The 18,651-nt window shown below is 63.0% G+C and overlaps 1 protein-coding gene across 1 annotated transcript; it reads right to left on the reverse strand.

Moving 5' to 3' along the window:
* On the reverse strand, positions 1 to 18,651 carry FMNL1 (formin like 1; the record flags this gene model as incomplete). Its single annotated transcript, XM_082494892.1, is given in 28 exon segments — positions 1 to 1,269; positions 1,271 to 1,613; positions 1,996 to 2,083; positions 2,327 to 2,450; positions 2,617 to 2,709; positions 3,000 to 3,101; positions 3,357 to 3,520; positions 3,627 to 3,756; positions 4,456 to 4,536; positions 4,679 to 4,747; positions 4,846 to 5,080; positions 5,360 to 5,562; positions 6,064 to 6,185; positions 6,305 to 6,622; positions 6,841 to 7,093; positions 7,209 to 7,310; positions 7,404 to 7,553; positions 7,666 to 7,776; positions 8,221 to 8,295; positions 8,616 to 8,709; positions 8,794 to 8,870; positions 9,118 to 9,226; positions 10,559 to 10,699; positions 10,969 to 11,052; positions 11,618 to 11,747; positions 11,750 to 11,852; positions 12,119 to 12,202; positions 18,487 to 18,651. Coding segments are annotated over 28 exon segments (3,963 nt in total). The 3' UTR covers positions 1 to 1,056.

The raw sequence follows: 18,651 nt of genomic DNA on the forward strand, positions 1-18,651 counted from the left end.
TTTATCCTTAGAGTCATTTTATTGTCGGTTCTGCTTTAGATTAAACTGGCCTTCGGTATATAAAAATAATGTATACAAATTAGCAGTTAATATGTTTTACATTTCTGGCTTAAAGGCATTTATAAGTTACACATTCATTTCCCTTCCCTCCCCTTTGAGCTTGCGTGGGAAGATGCTAAGCGCTCAGTATAATTACAGCAGGAAGCAGTCGCTGCTCTGGCGTGCAGCGAGGACTTACCCTGGTCTAAAAGCTGGGGCTAGCGAGAATATACACGGCAGCCGCGCATCCTCGCAGCAGGGCGAGCAGGGGCCGTTTAACGAAGTAAATGCATTAATTGCAACAGTGCATGGTTGAGATTTACTCGGCAGCAGCAGGAGCGGCAGCAGCAGGGCAGGGGAGGAACCAAGTCCAGTGCGTTATTTGGAGGTTTGTGCAGCTCTCAGACCTCTTTCCCTGTGATTCCTGCAGTGACCCCGCAGCATTTTGGGAGTGTGGCAAGGGCTGGAGGCTGCCTAGCACCTGCTGCGTGTCGCATCCTGCAGCATGTCGCATCCTGCAGCTGCTGGCTAACGGGGAGCAGCCGCCCGCTCCCCCAGGGCTGATGGTCACCGTTGTCCCCGAGAGGCTCCAGCCTCACCAGCAGAGGCAGATGCCGAGGCTGCAGGAGGGTACCACCTCGCAGACACTCAAGGACAGTAAATCCTCGACCCCACTGCCAACTGTCGTAGCTACGGAGCCTCCCCTGCAGCGAGGAACAGCCCCGTGCTGCTCACTGCAGCCTAAGGATCCCGGTGAGACCCTGTACATGGGTGTTCCAGTCCCTGCTCCCGTAGCACAGAGAAATTTGAAGGAAGACGTATAAAATCGCTGTAAAATAGCACCCCTGCCAGCTCCTGGGGTACAGGACGTGCCCAGGGTGGGATCGTTGCAGCAGGCTCCTTTGCAGGAGAGGAGATGCAGCCTGTGCCCGCTTGGCTCTGCAGCGGAGGAGAACACGGGTCTGGAGGGACTGGGGGAGAAGGGGGGACACATGCGGGGACCGCTGCGTCCCTGGTTCACAACCCTCCTCCCCTCCTGCAGCGGGAAATCAAAGGCACCAGCAAGCTGAAGAGTGGGGCACACCAGTGCGCAGGGCTGACCCTGAGACAGGCACGCAATGGAGCAGCTCTGGGGTAGGGATGGGGCGGCCCCTCTTTTCCTTCCAGGACAAGTTGGGGCCCATTCTGTGCTCCTCCCTCCCTGCCCATACCCAGGAGCATTCCCCCAGCTCTGCCCGCCGGGAGGAGAGGAGCTCAGAGGCATAGCTAAGCAAGCACCGGGGCAATCCTGCGCCGGACCCAAGGGCGTGCAGGGTGGGAGCTGGCACGCTAAGCGGCTGGAGCAGCTGGGAGCGGGCACTGTCCCTGCACCCCGCGTCGTCCCAGGCCGGCGGGTCGACGTCTTGTGGTCCCATCTGCATCGGGAGGATGGTCCTGCCCCGCTCCTGGCAGCTGCAGGATCGGCACTGGTCACAGCGAGATGTCCGGCGTCGCCTGCAGGCTCTGCCCCGCACCCCGTTTCTTGGCGCTGCCGCGGCCCTTGTCTGCGCGCCGGTAAGGGTTGTTCCGCAGATCTGCAGCAGGAGAAAGCGCGGAGGCTTGCTGAGCGCCGCCGGCCCGCCCCAGCGAAGGCTGCGACCGTCACCCACCACCACCCAGGAGTCGCCCCGTTTGGGTAGGAGGATGCTTGGGAGAAGCCTGACCCGCTGCGCGCAGAGACAGGAGGAGCAGCAGCTACGGACCCCCAGTCTGGGGGACCCCATCCCTCGGCTCTTTCGGTGCCCAGCACCGTATCTTGGTGCTGATGCCGTGGTGGCCCCAGGGCTGGCTCCCAGCGTGGGGCAGGGTCCGTCCAGAGGTGACGAGGGACAAGAAACTCAGGAGGGGGGCAAAGTCTGGCAGCCCCTGCCTGCGCCATGCCCTCGCCCCGTGCCCGGCTGCCCCCACGTTACCTACAGAGGACTCTCCTCGTTGAAGCTCACGTCGCAGAAGAGCCGGGACGAGCGCTTGCCCGTCCGGGCTGTGAAAGGAACAGTTTTCAGAGCTGAGCAGAGCAATCCAGAGAGACAGCGAGGAGGAGGAGGAGGAGGAAGAAGAAGCAGAAGAGGAGGAAGAGCTATGAGACAGGGCAGAGACAGCTTTGCCGCGTGGGATGGGAAGGTGCTACGGGTGGGTTTGGTCCCCACGATGGGGCTTGGTGGCCCTCTGGCTCCTGGTTGTGACAGCCCCCCCCTCGCCGAGGGTCTCCCCGCTGGGTGTGCTGCAGGGGGGACGCCCAGCTGCTCACCTGAAATAATATCCTCAATGGCTCCATCTTTTCCTTCGTAGATGAGCGGCTCCTTCACCATCTGCTTCTTCTTCAGTTCAGCGATCATGTCCATCTGCTGCCGCTTGGCTTTCTGGATGGGCAACTGTGGTTGGGGACAGCACGGTGTGAACCGCGTGGCCTCCAGCCGTACCCTGAAGATGGGGTGTCCCCATCTTAAACCCCACCAGGACCTGCTTCGCCCTTCCCCACCACACAGCCCGCTCGGGGCTGTCCCACCCAGCACAGAGGGACACATGGGCCACCATCACCTCGGGCTGGTCCTGACTGCCGGGGGGGCCGGATTCTGCCTCTTTGGCCGCGGCCTCTTGTTTCTTCCACAGCTCGATGTCCTGTTCCGCTTTCTTGGGAGAGCCACAGGGAGGGTGTGCTGAGCTGGGGGGGGGTCCTGCTATGGGACCGCAGCCCCCCCCACCTCCCCTCGGCAGCCCCCAGCTCGCCCCAACCCAGCTCCGGCATCTCCCACCACCCCCGAGAGCAGCACCCAGCCCCAGGGTCTCTCTGCCCCCAAGCCCCCAGCCTCGCCTGTGGCTTTTGCTGGTTACCCCAAAGTGGGGTCAACCCCCCACCTCACCCCCAAATCCCCTCCCAGCCCCCAGAAACAGGTGTGTGTGTCCCCCCCATCCCCTCCTACCTTGTAGGCTCTGATGAAGCGCATGAACATGGGAAAGAAGGTGGTGGGGGGACTGGTCTTGGGGTTCTCCCCAAAGTACTCCACGGCCGACTCGTATGCCTCCTGCGGGCAGAGACACCCCGATCCGGGGGGCTGGGGCCGGGCAGCAGCGCCCCATCGCCCACCGCCTCCTTCCAGCCTCTCCCACCTCACCATCCCACTCCATATCCCTCCCAGTTCTCCTGATGAAGCCACATTCCAACCGGGAGCCTCTCCCGTGGGGCAGAGGCACGAGCAGAGGACACCTCGGGGTGTCCCCAGGTAGGAATGGGGAGGCCCAATCCTGCCCCATGACCCAATACTGCCCCCAGCACCCACCTTGGCAGTTTTGCTGTCAGCCTGCAGCTTCTCCATCACCTCCGAGTTGACCTTGAGGAAGTCCTTGAGCACAGGGCTGTCGTCCTGCCGCATGAACTCCTTGCGGGTCAGCTCCATCCCCTGCTGCAGGCTCCGCACGTCCTGCAACACGCTGTCCAGGGAGACTGCGGGGAGGGCGAGCAGCACCAGGGTCAGGGCAAACTTGGAGACCCCCCATGCCGGGGCTGCAGCCTGCCGTGACGCCCCCAGCCTGGTACCCGTGGGTGCTACCTGTGCCCGCCTTGTCGAGGAAGTGCAGCTCGGTGTGGAAGCCGGTCAGCTCAGGGTACTTCTCCATGATCACCCGCACCAGGTAATGCAGCAGCGTTTGCTTGCGGTCTGTCGACTTCATCTCCAGGAGCTGGGAGAGAGCGGCATCAGCCCCGGCCTGTATCCCACCGCCCCACCTCAGTCCTGCTCAGGGCAGGCTCTGGTGACCCTTCATCCCCACGGCTGGTCCTGCATCCCTCCATCCCCAACCAGTCCCTGCATCCCTCCATCCCCATGGCTGGTTCTCGCATCCCTCCATTCCCATGGCTGGATCCCATCTTCCCTCCATCCCCATAACTGGTCCCTGCATTCCTCCATCTCTCCATACCTGGTCTCTGCATCCTTCCAACCTAGTTCTTGTCCATCTCCATCCCTTTAGCACCTCCCCATGCCTCTCCAAACCCTATAGATGGTCTCTTCATCCCTCCATCCTCATGGCTGACTTCTGTGTCCCACCATCCCCCAGGCTGCTCCCTGCATCCCTATAGCTGCTCCCCATGCCTCTCCAAACCCTATAGATGGTCCCTGCATCCCTCCCCAAGGCTGATTCCTACAGCTGGTCCCTGCATCCCTATAGCTCCTCCCTATGCCACTCCAACCCTATAGGTGGTCCCTGCATCCCTCCATCCCCACAGCTGAATCCCATGTCCTTCCATCCCTATAACTGGTCCTTGCACCCTTCCATCCCCACGGCAGGTTCCCATGTCCCTCCATCTCTACAGCCGGTCCCCGTGTCCCTCCATCCCCGAGGTGGTCCCTGGGCAGTGACAGTGCCCCGCGCTGACCCTACCGCGTCGAGGCTCTGCAGGCGGAAGCCGTAGGCTGCCCCGCGCTTGCTGCTGTTCATGTAGTTCCCGAAGGCCAGGACGATCTGCAGAAACACAACGGCTCAGGGACACAGCCCGGCACGGATGGGGCACCCCGGGGGAGGCACAGTGCCTACGCACACCCTGGCAGCGCCTGTGCCAGCCCACCGTCCCCCCATCAGGGCCACGGCACCCCAAACGCCTCACCTCGAGGATGTTGCGCAGTTTGCTGGAGGATTTGAGGGACATGGAAGCGGCGATGATGGCGTTGAGTTGCTGTGGGTGGGAGGAGAACCGTGTGAATCTCGCTGGAGGATGCCACCCCCTCGCAGCGCCCCCACCCACAGCCCCCCCTTATCCCCTCCAACACCCACCGGCATGAGCAGCTGGGCCGTGTCATTGAAGTTGCCCAGGAAGATCATGACGTTCATGCGCTCGGCCAGGCGCGGGATCTTGCTGAAGCGGATCATGAACTGATCCTCATCTGAGAGCTCCTCAGGCGGCTGCTGCTCCCGCTCGAACTTCCCAATGAGCGTCCGCTCGTACTCGGTGGGCAGAAAGCGCAGCAGCAGCTCCAGAAAGTCAAGGCTCAGGGCTTGCTGGTCATACCTGCGGGTGGTGGGAAGCCCCCAGCACAGTCAGACCCTGCAGCAGGTCCCTCAACACCCCCTGTCACCCATGGCTGGTTACCATCTTCCCACCAGCCCCACGGCTAGTCCCTGCATTCCTCCATGTCTCCAAAACTGGTCCCTGCATCCCTCCATCCCCACAGCTGGTGCCACCACTCCTCCAACCCCAGCACACCCCACACCATCCTAACCCATCATTGTAGCTGGGGTTGTGCCTGACCTTCACCTGACCTTCTCCCACCAAGGAGGGAACACTCACGTCTCAATGGCTGTGCAGATGTCCTGGATGCTGCGGCCGCCCTTGCGGAGGGTGATGGCCAGGTTCTTGGCTCGGTTGGACTCCATGAGGGTGACCTTGCTGGGAGCCTTCTGCGTGGCCTTCACCTTGAGGGCACTGATGTCCAAGCCGGGGCCCTGCGCCTTGGTCTTGAACTGCTCCTCAAAGTCACTCATATCCAGCTCCTGCGGGGATACAGGGCTGAGGGCACGGTGGGGAGGTGACGCAGGACATCTGGGATGAGGATGGGGCCAGAGGACCAGGACAAGGAGGAGAGGAATGAGAGGATGAAGGTGGAAAAGGGGATGAGGTCAAGTTGAAGGGGAGAGGATGGAGCAAGGGGACAAGGACACAGATGAGACAAGGGAACAGGGAGCGGGTAAGGAGAGGATGAGAGGACCAGAGGATGAAGATGAGGAAGAAGACATGGACATGATGTGAGGATGAGAATGAAGCAAGGGGACAAGGATGGGGTGACAGGAGAAGGATGGCAGATCCCATGTTGTCCCTCTCCATGGCACCAAGGAGGTGGTCCAACCTCCAGCTCCTTCAGCAGCCACATGACACCATGGATGGGTGCAAGGTGGGCACGGGGGCAACCTCAGCGCAGGTGCAGCATGGTCTGGGGCACTGGCTCAGCCAAGCACCCTGCGCCCAGACCCCCTGGACCCCCCCCATGTCCTCACCTGCAGCACCTTCTCGTCGTTGAGCTCGGTGAAGACGGTGCCATCGATCTGGCTCGGCTTCAGTGCCACCCAGTTGAAGACGGGCATGCGGAACTTGGTCTGGATGGGCTTCTTCACCTTCACTGTGGGGTGACGTGGAGGGGGGACGCGTCACAGGGTGGGGGGGGTCCCAAACCCACCCTACAGGGTGCCCCCTGCCCTCTCCTGGGGGACATCCCCACCATCCTGGGGCCACACTCACCTGAACCGCCAGCGGTGGGGGGGGCACCCGGCCCGGCTGGGAGCTCCCCACCAAGCGGTGGGGGTGGTGGAGGGGGGGGGACGGGGCCTTCCGGCCCCCCCGGGGGTGGTGGTGGTGGTGGTGGTGGCGGTGGCACTTGGGCACCTGGGAGCGGAGGGGCTGGCGGGGGGCCGGTGCCTGCGGGCAGTGGGGGTGCGGGGGGTAGCGGGGGACCAGGCTCAGCCCCCGGCAGAGGTGGGGGAGGTGGAGGAGGGGGGGGCGGAGGGGGTGGGGGGGTGGCGGGTGCTGGTGGGGGAGACGGGGTCGGAGCTGGAGCATCTGCAATGGAAAAAAGACAACACCCAGTGAGGTGGTGACACAGCAGGGCACGGTGCCACTGCCACGGTCCCTCTGCCACCGAGTGACTCTGCGTCTCCGGACACATCCCTGCGCCTCTGCCTCAGTTTCTCTGTCCAGAGACACGCTGCCACCCCTCCTCTGTGCCAGGTGTCCCCACCGGGAAGGGGACATCATGGGCTGCCGCCATCCTCCCGCACCCGTGGTACCTGTGCCGGTGGTGATGGTGGTGGTGGTGGTGGCGGCGGTGGCCTCTCCGGTAACCACGGGGGCTGCTGGGGTTTCTATGACGACGGGGACAATTTCGATGGCAACGTCTCCGTCGGGCCCACGCAGGATCTGCACCAACCCCTTCTCCTCCAGCTCCGCCAGCCGCCGCTCCAGCGCCAGCCGGTAGCACTCCTGGGGCTGCGGGGCCGGCGGGCTGGGTGGCCGTGGTGGGCTCAGCTGCTCCTGCAGTGGTGACAAGCCCTGGCACATCACTGGTGTCCCACTGCACCCCTTAAACCTCCCCGTCCCCCAGGCACCCACCCCTTCCCACAGCACCGTAGCACCCACGGGTGCTCACCCGCAGCGCCTCCAGCTCCCGCCGCGCCTGGCTCAGCTGCTTCTCCAGCTCCGCTATCTTGGCCATGGAGTCGTTCTCCGCATCCTGCAGCTTCTCCGTCAACTGCAGGGGACAAGGCGATGTGGCTCAGCCCCGTCCCCGTCCCCTCCCTCGGGGCTTGCGTCAGCAGCTCCTGCCCACGCACCCACGTCCCACCTGGTTGACGTGCTCCTGCAGCTCCTCCATGTGCTCCAGCACAGCCGTCTTGGTCTCCGAGTCCTCCAGCATGGCCCCCACGTCGAAGACGTTGTCCAGGTAGGCTTGGATCTGCACCTGCAGCTTGTCGCTCTCAGTGAGACGGAGGGTCTGCCATGGGATAGCCGGTGGCACCGTCACGGCTGGTGGTACCCTCCGCCCCCAGCACCCACCCACCTCCGGCATCACGGGCTCAGCACCGGGGCGGTGCAGGATCACCCACCTCCAGGTAGTGGTCCAGCCCCAGGTGGGTGAACTCGTACTGCAGGAAGACACGGAAGTTCATGTTCTCCACCGAGTGCACCACGATGTTGATGAACTGCATGCAGGCCACCTGCGGGACGGGCACAGGCTCAGCATGGCACGGTAGTCCTTGGAGACGTGGTGCCCCGGGGACTGTGCAGTGCATTGGTGGCCCTCAGGGACATGGTGCCCATGGGGAATGTACGGTGGTTTCACAGCCCTGGGGACACAGGGACCTGGGGAAGGACCAGTGGCTCAGCAGCCCTTGGGGACACTATGGTGGCTCAGCAGCACTTGGGAACACAATACCCTGGGGACAACACAGTGGCTTCACAGGCCTTGGTACGCAGCACCCTGGGGATGGACCAGCAGCTCTTGGGGACACAACTTATTGGTGACACAACTTACTGGGGACAGCACAATGGCTTGGCAGCCCTTGGGACGTGGCACCCCCCAGGACAGCACAGTGGCTCAGCAGCCCTTGGGGACACAATGCCCTGGGGACAGCAGAGCACCAGCCCCGCCAGTAGCTCACCATGAAGTCGATGTTGGTATCCTCATTTCGGAAATACTCCATCAGCTTCTCGAAGCGGTTCTTCTCCCCGCAGACCTGGGGCAGGAGCAGGGGGCTGAGGGGGCACCCAGGGGGGTGGCATGGCAGAAGGCACCCGCCGGTGACACCATCCCAGCCCTGCCAGGTGCTGCCTAGCGCCTGGTCCAGTTGGGACATGGCCCTGGGGACATGCACTAGCATGGGGACATCAAGCCCAATGGCTGGAGCATCCCCAAGTGAGTCACGGGATGGGGTTTTTCAGGATGGAGGATGCCCAGATGATGCAGGGCTCTGCCACACGTGGGGAAACCGAGGCACGAATGCAGCCGGATGACGGGCGTCAGTGTGGGGACCATGCGTCCCTGTTGGGGACTCACCTCCTTGAAGTTGTCGAAGGCGGCCAGGATGATGTCATGGCCACCTCGGACCAGGCAGACGGCAGCCAGCAGCTCCAGCACCAGCGCCTTGGTCCTGCGGAGACACAGGGTGCGAGGGGGTCAGGGCTGCGGGGTGGGCAAGGGGACAGGGGCACGGGTGACAGGGGACGGGTCCTACCTGGCGTTCTTGTTGTTGAGGCTCAGGGTGATCTCGTTGACGCAGGCTGGGTGGTTCATCACCAGGCTGAAGCCAGACTTGGGGGAAAAAAGAGAATTAATGGTGTTGTGAGTCTTTCTGTCCTCACCCCAGGGATGCTCTGGGACCTTGGGACATCCCCATGCCACACCCCCACCAGACATGAGGTTGAGTGAGGATATCTCAGAGCGAGGTGCTGGAGAATGAGGTCCCACCCCAAACCCTGACCCCGAAGATGGCACTGCAGGAGCTGGAGACTTTTTGGGGAGCCCCAGGTGGGTCCCCGAGGACGCTGCCCTCTCCCACCTGGTAGTTCATGATGGCCCGGAGACACATGATGCAGACGTGGACATCGTCCTTCTGGCTGACGAGGCGGGAGTTCCTCAGCGCCTTCCTGCTGTGCGAGGGGTTCAGCCTGGGCGGGCGAGAGGGAGGCTGAGCGGGGACCAGAGGGGGTGGCTGGGGGGGGACGCAGCGCAAGCGGGGAGGGGACAGCGCGTGGGTAGGTGGCAGCGGGGGCAAGGGGACACCAGGGGACCCGGCTGGTTCCATCCCCATGGGAGAGACCCCCCCATATCTGTGCCCATCTGGTGGGGTGATGGAGGGGGTGGGATGGAGGTCGGGGGCCCCTCGTGCGCACGGGTGGTCTCGGAGGCTCACCGGGGCGGATAGGAGCTGCCGGGTGACCTGGGGCAACTGTCCCCATCGCTGCCCGGGGCGCTGCAGGGGACGCTGGGGTGGACGTGGCGGAGGAGGGTGTGGATGTGCTGGTTCGAGAGGCAGCAGCTGGAGGCGCGTTAGAGCCTGCAGGACAGGAGGGAGAAACGGGGCTCCCGCGTGGCCCCTGGGACACCCCGGCTTGGGGACACGGGTGTGGGGACAACAGCTGGGACACACCCCTACTCCCCCCACTGCGGGTGCCACATCACTCCTGACCTGTCCCTGGGGCTGGGGGGGACACCTCGGCTCCTCCGGAGCTGCTGGCAGGCGGCAAGGGACCCCCGCGGTCCCCGAGGTGCCACGTTACGGCTCTTGGGGTGACCGTGGCAGGGTGTCCCCTCTGGGACCCCCCCTGCCCGCCTGGGACGGCCCGCAGGCACCGGCCCCAACACCGGTGACCGGCAGCGGGGTCCCACCGGGGTGTCCCTGTCCCGCCAGCACCCCGTCCCCGTCACCTACCGTCAGCGCGTCCCCCGGCAGCGTGCAAGAGAAGAGCGGGGTTAGAAGGGGGCTGCGGGGGGGAGCGGTGACAAGCGAGAGCCACCGGCCACGGGGACCGGCTATGGGGGGCCGGGGAGGGGTGGTGGCGCAGGCCCGTTCCTCCAACCCCAGGTTTTGAAACCAAGGGGGGTGGGGTGGGGTGCGATTTGCTCCCCCAAAATCTCAAACATTTCCAATTTTGGCTTCTTCAGGGGGTTATGCCCAGAGCGGCCCACACAGGCCACAGTGCCGGGCCGGGGGGGGGACACACTCATCCTGCCCAGCCCCCGGCAGGGCTCAGGCTTTGCGCACACACACACGGGGACGTGGCTTTGTGTGTGTGTGTGTGTGTGTGTGTGTGTGTGTGTGTGTGTGTGTGTGTCCCAAAAAAACCCCAACAGTACTGGGGACCCATTTTTAGGACCGGGCCTGCGTCTCCCTGCCGAGCCCCTCTCCGAGCACGGCGCGGCCGGGGGTGCAGCGAGGCAGAGAGCGGGGGGACACGGCGCAGGGACGGGGACACGGGGGACACGGGACCGCGCATTACCTGACGGTGAGGTGCCGCACTTTGGAGGTGCCCTGGGTGGGGGACGAGGAGGTGCTTTTGCTCAGGTCCTCCAGCGACCGCTCCAGGGCCTTGCCCTTGTCGGAGCCCGGGCTGCCGTTCTCGGCGCTCTCCATGTCGTACCTGGTGGCCCACGGGGGACGTGGTGAGATGTGGCACCCCAATACGGGCAGCCACCCCCCCTGGGGTCGCCGGGGCTGGGGACATGGGCACAGAGGTGTTGGGGATGCTCTGCTCCACCCCACCCATGGAGCATCCTTAGCTCCATCACCCTGATGATGGGGGAGAGGACCCCCAGGGACCCCCCACCGGCCCCTCAGAGCCCCAGGGGAGGCTGATCCCGTCTTTGGGGACGGAGCACCTCAGGGAAGGGGGACCCGGTGGGGACATACGTGACAGAGCACTGGGCGAAGGCGAGATACTCCAGCAGCACATCCAGCCCCTTGTTCTCCTCGTTGAGGAACTCCTGGACCCAGCTGGGGGGTGCAGGGGGTTAGTGGGCTCCACCAGCCCTCCTCATCCTCCCTTCTGCCCCCCACCCCCCAGTAGAGCCACCCCCAGGCCAGAGGTCCCATACGATGGTGGGACCCGCTGGGGACATGAGGTGGCAGCAGGAGCTGGCACCTCTCCACGGCAGGTGGGTGCCATGGTGACCCCTGCTCCTGATGCATGGGGGATATGGCCCGAGGGCTCCGCTGCCACCATGACAGGACAGCCCCAGGTGGTAGGACCACGGGCACCCATGGCTCAGCACCCACCACACCACGAGGGCCTGGGGCACCCTGGGGGGACCAGGGTGGCACCCACCTGGCAGAGCCAAAATGGGGTCCTACAGCACCCATGGCACAGCCAGCTCCTTCAGCACCTCTGTCCTCTCCTCAGAGCCACCCAAAGGGGCAGAATGAGGCCACCAGCCTCCACATCCCGCTGTCACCCCCACAGGCAGAAGCCACTGGCATGCCAGTCCCTGTCCCAGTGACGCTGGGGACAGCAGCAGCAGCTGGGTGACAACGAGGACACCCCCAGGTCCCCCTTCCTTACCCAATGTAGTTGGTCCTCAAGGAAATCTCCAGCTCCCGGAGCACCTGCGTTGACTCCTGCACTCGCCTCTTGAACTGTGGGATGAGGAGAGCCGTTGGCACCGTCCCTGCACCCGACCCAGGATGGGGACAGGGGTGGAAGGAGCCCTCACCTTCCTGCTTACGCCACCAGTGTCCAAGTAGCTCTTCAGCTTCTGGATGTAGGCGGACGGGGGGTTTTTCACCTGGAAACGCTCCTACGAGCCCCGAAGAGAGGCTGAAACCAGGCCACTCACCTGCATCACGGGGACGTGCCACCGTCCCCGCGGCAGCCACCGTGTCCCCATCCCCCCGCCCTGTGCTGCAGATGCTCAAGCGTCAGTGTTTAATCAGGTTAATAAGGCGCTGTCTCGCTAACAGAGATGGACGCTAGCACTCGGCACGTGCCTTGTTAATGGCCGTGCTGTAAGTGGCACTTGGGGACAGGGACAGCACCAGGGATGCCATGGTGCCTGGACCTCACCTGATCACAGATGAGCTCCCACTTCTTCTCGTTGTCATACTGGTTAAGCAGCTTCATCTTGTCCGGGGGCAGGTTCATGGAGTTCTGCGGGGTGATGGGTGTCAGTGCTGGGGGTCACCCCCAAAAACACCCCCTCTGGGCTGTGGCACCCAGAGCTCACCCAAGTGACGGGTGTCCTCATGCATTGGTGGGACAATGAGGACACCAGGGAGAGGATGGTGACATCAGTGGGATGGTGGGTACACCAGTGGGAGGATGGGAACACCAATGGGAAGATGAGGACACTGGTGGGAGGATGGGGACACCACCACTCCCAGGATGTTAGACCCCACCAGACATGGACCCACCAGCAACATCCCCACCTGGGGGTCCCCGAGGCAGAGGGGAGGAGGTGTTAGTGAGGGACAAGAGGAAAAACTGGACCAGTCCACCCATGTGACGAGTGCACAATGCTGCCGGCCTCAGCCAGCCCAGTCCCAGCAGAGCCACTTGGGGTGAGGGACGGGGACATGGGCTGGTGACACAGCTGAGGAACCCAGGAGCCTGGGCCCTGCTCGAGGGTGATGGTCACCACCGAGTCCCCTGCCACGGGCACGTGACCAGCCCAGCCGGTGAAATCAGTGTTTCTTTAGAGACATGATGTCAGGGCAGGGACTGGCGTGTCAACACATCCCTCCGTGCCACTGTTACACAACATGGGCCCCACCACCCCCCTGGGGCCGCCACAGCAGGACGTGACGTGGTTTCCGCTCTCCAAACGGCACGAGGCGGCTGCCGAAACCGCTCCGCACCACAGCCAGGGGCTCCGGGAGGCCCTGGGTGCAGCTCCTGTCTCTGGGGTGCTTGGTGACACAGCAGGTCCCTGGGGGACACCACGGGCTGACCAGCGGAGCCTTTAATGGGCCACCATGGCTAGGGTCATGCTGGGAACTCAGCCCCAAAGACCCATTTCTTGGTGATCCCCAGGGAAAAGCAGGAGCTGAGGCAACTGCTTGCCTGGAGAGCCCGGCCAAGATGGAGCGATGGCACGTGGAGGCAATGCACAGCCCCAAGTCACCCTAAACCTCCAGTTTTGGGGTCCCCTGATGTTGAAGATAGGGATGTAGGGTGCATGCACCCCTGGGACACCCACGTCCTTGGGGAAAAAGCATCTCACAGGGGTTGGGTTGCCCACAGAGGAGCAGGTCCAAGAGGAGAGGTGCCACTGTGGCAGGTGGGAGTGGAAACCTCACCGCCCACCTCCACCAAGGACCTGTCGAGCTGCTTTCGCAAGAAGCCAAAACCAGAAGAGGTGGGCGGAGAGGAGCCGGCGCTCGGCTGGATTTGGCCAGGGGATGGCTCGCACGGAAAGCTGGGCAGGGAGGGTAAAATTAGGCTGCGGGGTCAGAAATAGTCTAATTGCAAAGCTGCCGGGGCTGCACCGGAGCTGCCAGGTGCGTCCCAGGATGGGCAAGGTGGCAACAGCACCCAGATGTCCCCTTTGCTGGGGAGGCCCATCTTTGTGGTCCCCAAGGTGCCATCCTTGGGATGGATGAGACCCTCCAGGAGAGTCAGACCAAGGGATAGGGCTGCGCCAAGAGGCACCATGCACCCAAACACCCCACCCAGGGCTGCGGCAGCACCCATGGGACACTCTCTGGGATGCCCTCAGCAGAGCAGGGATGGTGGCACCCACCACGTGGGCCACCTCTTCCAATGACCATGTGTGGGACCGTGAAAAACCAGGAAAAACCATCACCAGTGGGACAGGACCTCCGGTGGGCTCCCTGCCACGAGGATGCAGGCAGGGCGGGGGGATGCCAGGGATGTCCCTATGGAGGTGGCTCTGCCACCGAGCCCCACGGTCCCTTCCTCGCCAGCAGGGCTTGGGCGAGGTGGCAGGATGTGGCACGGTTCGGGTACAAACTGGGTGGTGTCGGCAGCCCACCACGGCCCCGGGTGGGCACGTGGTGCTGGGTAGGGGGAGGAAGTGGCTCCGTTGTGGTCCCCGTCATCAGCCGGCAGAGCGAAGGAACCAGTTCTCGTTTCCTGCCGGGGAGGGGGGGACCGGTGCTGCGGGAGGTGCTGTGGGTGGGAGACGAGCACCCTGGAGGTGGCAGAGGAAGGACCTGGTCTTCCTCCTCGTTTGGGGACAAGGATGGAGGGACAACGGGGACTTGCCCCCAGCAGCCAAATCCCACCTCCCGCCATCCAGCACCCAGCACCCTCATCCCACCCCAGCGTGGGGCTTCCCCATCCTCCCCGCCCCCAGCCTGCCAGCAGCGTCACAGTGTCACCGAACGGATGCCACCAAATGTCCCCCACCAACCCTCCTGGGACATGAGGTGCCACGGAGCCCACGGTGCCATCCCACCCGTGCCCGGTGCCAGGATGCGGCCGGCTGGGACCCCCCATCTCAGCCAACACCGGCTGTGGCGTGGAGCCGAGCTTCACCCTACGCCTAAAACTAAGACTGGGGGAAGGCAAAGCAGCACCTACATCGTTTTCCGGTATGAAAAGACCTTTCGATGTCGCAGCACCCGCAGCGCCGGGGCTGCCGATGAGAGGGGACGGAGCTATTTTGGGTGTCAGCCACCTTCTTTTTGTTCCGCACGCGAACAGGCAGAGCCGAGCGGGGCCGGGCTCTGCACCAAACCCCAGCGCAAAAAAAAAAAAAAAAAAAATAAAAAAAAATCAAAGCATCCTTTACCTCTGCAAAAAACGCCAACAGGCTCGAGTGAAAACCAGGCTGCACCCAGGGAGCGTTGTTTCTGGGGCATGTTGGGGGGAATGCGCATCCACAGAGCGGGGATAGAAAGCCTCGATGGCACGTGGCAAGGGAGAGCATACCAGTCCGGACATCGGGTACCAATCCTGCCCGCCACAGGGAAGGAGTTGGAGCAGCCCCGAGATGGCGGTTTAGGGGCTTCCACTGACCGGTTGGTGACGGGAAGGACTAAGGTCAGCGGGTGCCCAGGCTGGTGGCCAACGGACCCCGCCAATCCCGGGATGCTCCATCCCTCATGGCCACGGAGCACGACGCTCCCACCCGAGGGGGTTCAGGGCATGCCCAGCCCTGCAGTGCCAGCGCCCCCGTGGTGTCCCCTCCAGCGACCCCAGCTGCCACCGGATCCATCTTCCTGCCTCTCCTCGAGGCCCAGGGATGGGCGACCGCTACCGCCTGCTGCTCCCAGCTCTGTTTTAGGAACATGCAGAAGCTGCTCTGGGCACGGGTTGGGGAGAGGAGCCAGATCCAGCCACCGCGCCCCCATCCCCGCCGGCTGCCTGCACACCCTGCACCCGTGGCCATCCCCGTGCCAGGATGCCGCCTGGAGTCAGCCGGGGATGGATCCCACCATGGGGGGAGGCTGATCCTGCCATGGGGGGGACCCCCGCACCAGGACACCCTCCTCATTCACCCAGGGCCCGATCCAGTCACCGGGGCAGCACGCATCCCTGTGCCAGGATGCTCTCCGTATTCCGGCAGGGATGCTCTCCTCATTCCAGCCACGTATGGCAGTTCACAGGCCACTTCCCACCCAGGGGACACGTTCCCCATGGGTACACCCCACCACACCCCCTGTGACACCCAGCCGGACCTGGCCACCGTGCCGGGACCGGCCTGGGGACGGATCCAGCAGAAAGCCGAGCATCAGCTTTATTTCCCAGTTGAGCCAAGGCCGACACCGCAGCCGGGGCTCACTGGTGACCAGTCCCATCACCAGGGCCAACAGCACATCTGCAAACATCTGCAGCGGTGACGTTTGCCGCTCTCTCCTCCAGGCCCCGGGAGAAGAGGCAGCAAAGCCCCCGCCAGCAAAACCTCCCAGCCGGAGCAGCCCCCGTCCCCACCAGCCCCCCCCCCCGAACCCTCCCAGTGTCACCGCCACCACAGCCCCCACCCACAAGTTCATGTATATATTCCTGATTGCTCCCTCCTGACGTGCAAAGGGGGGAAAAATATCCCAACTGCTCCGAGCCGGAGCACCCCAACATCTCTATCCCAGCAGGAAAGACACTCCCCTTTCCTCAGCTCCATCCCAAAAAGCCACCTCGGCACATCCCGAACCACTTGGCGCGGGGACAACCCTCCCGTCGCTCTGCCAAAGCGGCATCTGCCACGATGCCCTAGCTGGGAAGAAGCCAACTTTTGGGGAATTAAAACTAAATTCCCCATTTTTGGCATGCGATGGGTTTATCTGTCCCCTATCCCGGTGGATGTTTAGATGACCCGGTGCTTTCCTGCCAGGCTTCACCCCGCCAGCTCTCCCAGTTTGGCATGTCCAGCCCAAAACTGGTGTACACCGATGTGCTCTCACAGCATCACCGTAGCCATGGCAACGCGCCGGATCTGGATCATGCCCTACTGGGAGATTCCCACCCCATCACCTCCTGCTCCATCACTGAGCTCCCAAGCTCAGGAAGTAGAAAAATCAAATCCCCAGTCAAGGAACGCGGTTGGGGCGGATGAGGATGGAGGGACCTCCCCGTCCCCGTCCCCGCGGGGGTCCCGCTGCCCCCCTGGCTGTGACAAGCGAGAAGGGAACCTGCGAAAGGAGGAAGCGAGATTGGGACAGCCGATTTCACAAGACGCCCAGTTCCCGTCTGGCCCAAACCCAGCCCCCTCCGGGCCCCCCCCGGCTCCTGGGAAAGGGATGGAAGACCCCAGGGGGGCGGCGAGGACCCTGGAGCATCGTTTTCCCCTTTTTCCAATTGTTTTTTTTGGCTTAGGATTTCCAACCTGCCGCCACCCAGCCAGGCAAAACGCGCCGTTTCCTGAGGCCTCGCGGCAGCAGCGGAAGCACCCCGAGGTCCCCGGCCACCCGTCCCCTCCTGCCACCGCGACACCCGGGAGCCATCACGGCGCCACCACCCAGCTCAGCCACCTCCGTACCCCCGGCCACGGGCGTCCCACGGCAAAGCCCCCTCGTCGGGGATTTGGGGGGATTCCCCCCCCCCCCCCCTTGCCAAGCCCTTCGCCATCATCCCCCCACGGCCGTGCCGAAACGGAGGTGATGCTGCCGGCGGCAGCGATGGCCGACCCTGAATAATCCTCTTTATCAACACCGCGAGATTAAAAAAAAAAAAAAAGCTTCCAAATAATTTGTGCTCCGGGCCGGGCTGGTGGATCCCACCGAGCAGATCCCGCCGTACCGGCATCGGCGGGAGCTTTACCGGCGGCTGCTCCCGGCACGGAGTAGGCACAGGCTCCATCTCCTGCCGGGGGACGAAGGGATTAAAGCAGCAATTTATTCCCCCGCCCCCCCCCCATGATCCCAGCCCGATCCTCCGTCACGGAGCGTTTTTGGGGAGGCCGCGGATACGGGATGGAACGTGCGTGCCCGTTGCGGTGGTGGGACTGCGAAGGTCACGGGCGGCCGGCCCCGCTCAAGGACGGGGGCGAGCGAGCGGGAGCCCATCTCCCGCCGGCATTCGAGGTGCCGCCACCCCACGGGAAGGCGATTTCGGCATCGCCTGCTGCTCACCCCACGGCCGCAACCCGGGGGGGACCGGGGGACAATGCCGGTGGCTTTCCCGGGGGAGAACGACACCGGGGAGGAGGAGGACATCCGCAGCACGCTGCCGGCTCAGCGTCCCCACCATGGCCCAGTGTCCCCACCATGGCCCAGTGTCCCCACCAGCCGGGGTCACCCCAACAGTTTAGGGAGGGGTGGGGGGTGGGGGGTCCCCCCCCCAGCTCCCAGTGTCACGAAAGCAGCGCGGAAGGAGCACTGGGGGGGGTGGTGTGTCCCCTGGGCAGAATCGAGCATCCCCCTGAGTAAGGGGGGGTGGGGGAAGGTGGGGAAATTGGGAGTAATGAGGAAAATAATTCAATGACACTGAAATAAAATTATACTGAAATAAAATTATACTGAAAAAATATTTTAAAAGATACTAAAAAATGCTTAAAATAAAATAAAAAAAAACACTAAAAGAAATTAATATTAAAATAAGATAATAAACAAAATAACAGATAAAAAATTAAATGAAATAATAAAAATAATAAAATAACAGAGGAAATAAAAGATTAAATGATAAAAAATAATGAAATAGAATAGTAAATAAAATAAATAGTAAATGAAGTAACGCATATAAAAATAAAATAAATTAATAAACATAACAAAATAAAACAATAAATATAAAATAACAAATCTAACCCTATTAAAAAAAAAAAAAAAAACAACAACAACCCCACTCGACAATTTAAACAGTAAAAATATCACAATGATGAGGACGACGAGAACGACGACGGTAACGCCGAGGGGCGAAGCCCGGGCAGGGTTGCGGGGCCACCTCAACCCCCCCCCCCCCTCTTCCGCAGCAGGGTGTCCCCCCCGCACCCCCATCGCCCCCCCTCACCCCATCTCCCCCCCCCCCCCTCCGCTCACCAGGACGCGGCCGAAGCGCTCCTCCAGCTCGGCGGCGGCGGGCATGGGCTGCCGGGCGGGCGGCGGGGCGGCGGCGGCGGCGCTGGGGGGGGGCACCGGCAGCCGGTTGTCGCGGTTCTCCCGCCCCGCGGGCCCCCCCTCCATGCCCCCGGCCGCGTTGCCCAT

This window comes from Vanellus vanellus (assembly GCF_965231255.1).
Source record: "Vanellus vanellus genome assembly, chromosome: 24".
In the NCBI taxonomy this organism is placed as follows: domain Eukaryota; kingdom Metazoa; phylum Chordata; class Aves; order Charadriiformes; family Charadriidae; genus Vanellus; species Vanellus vanellus.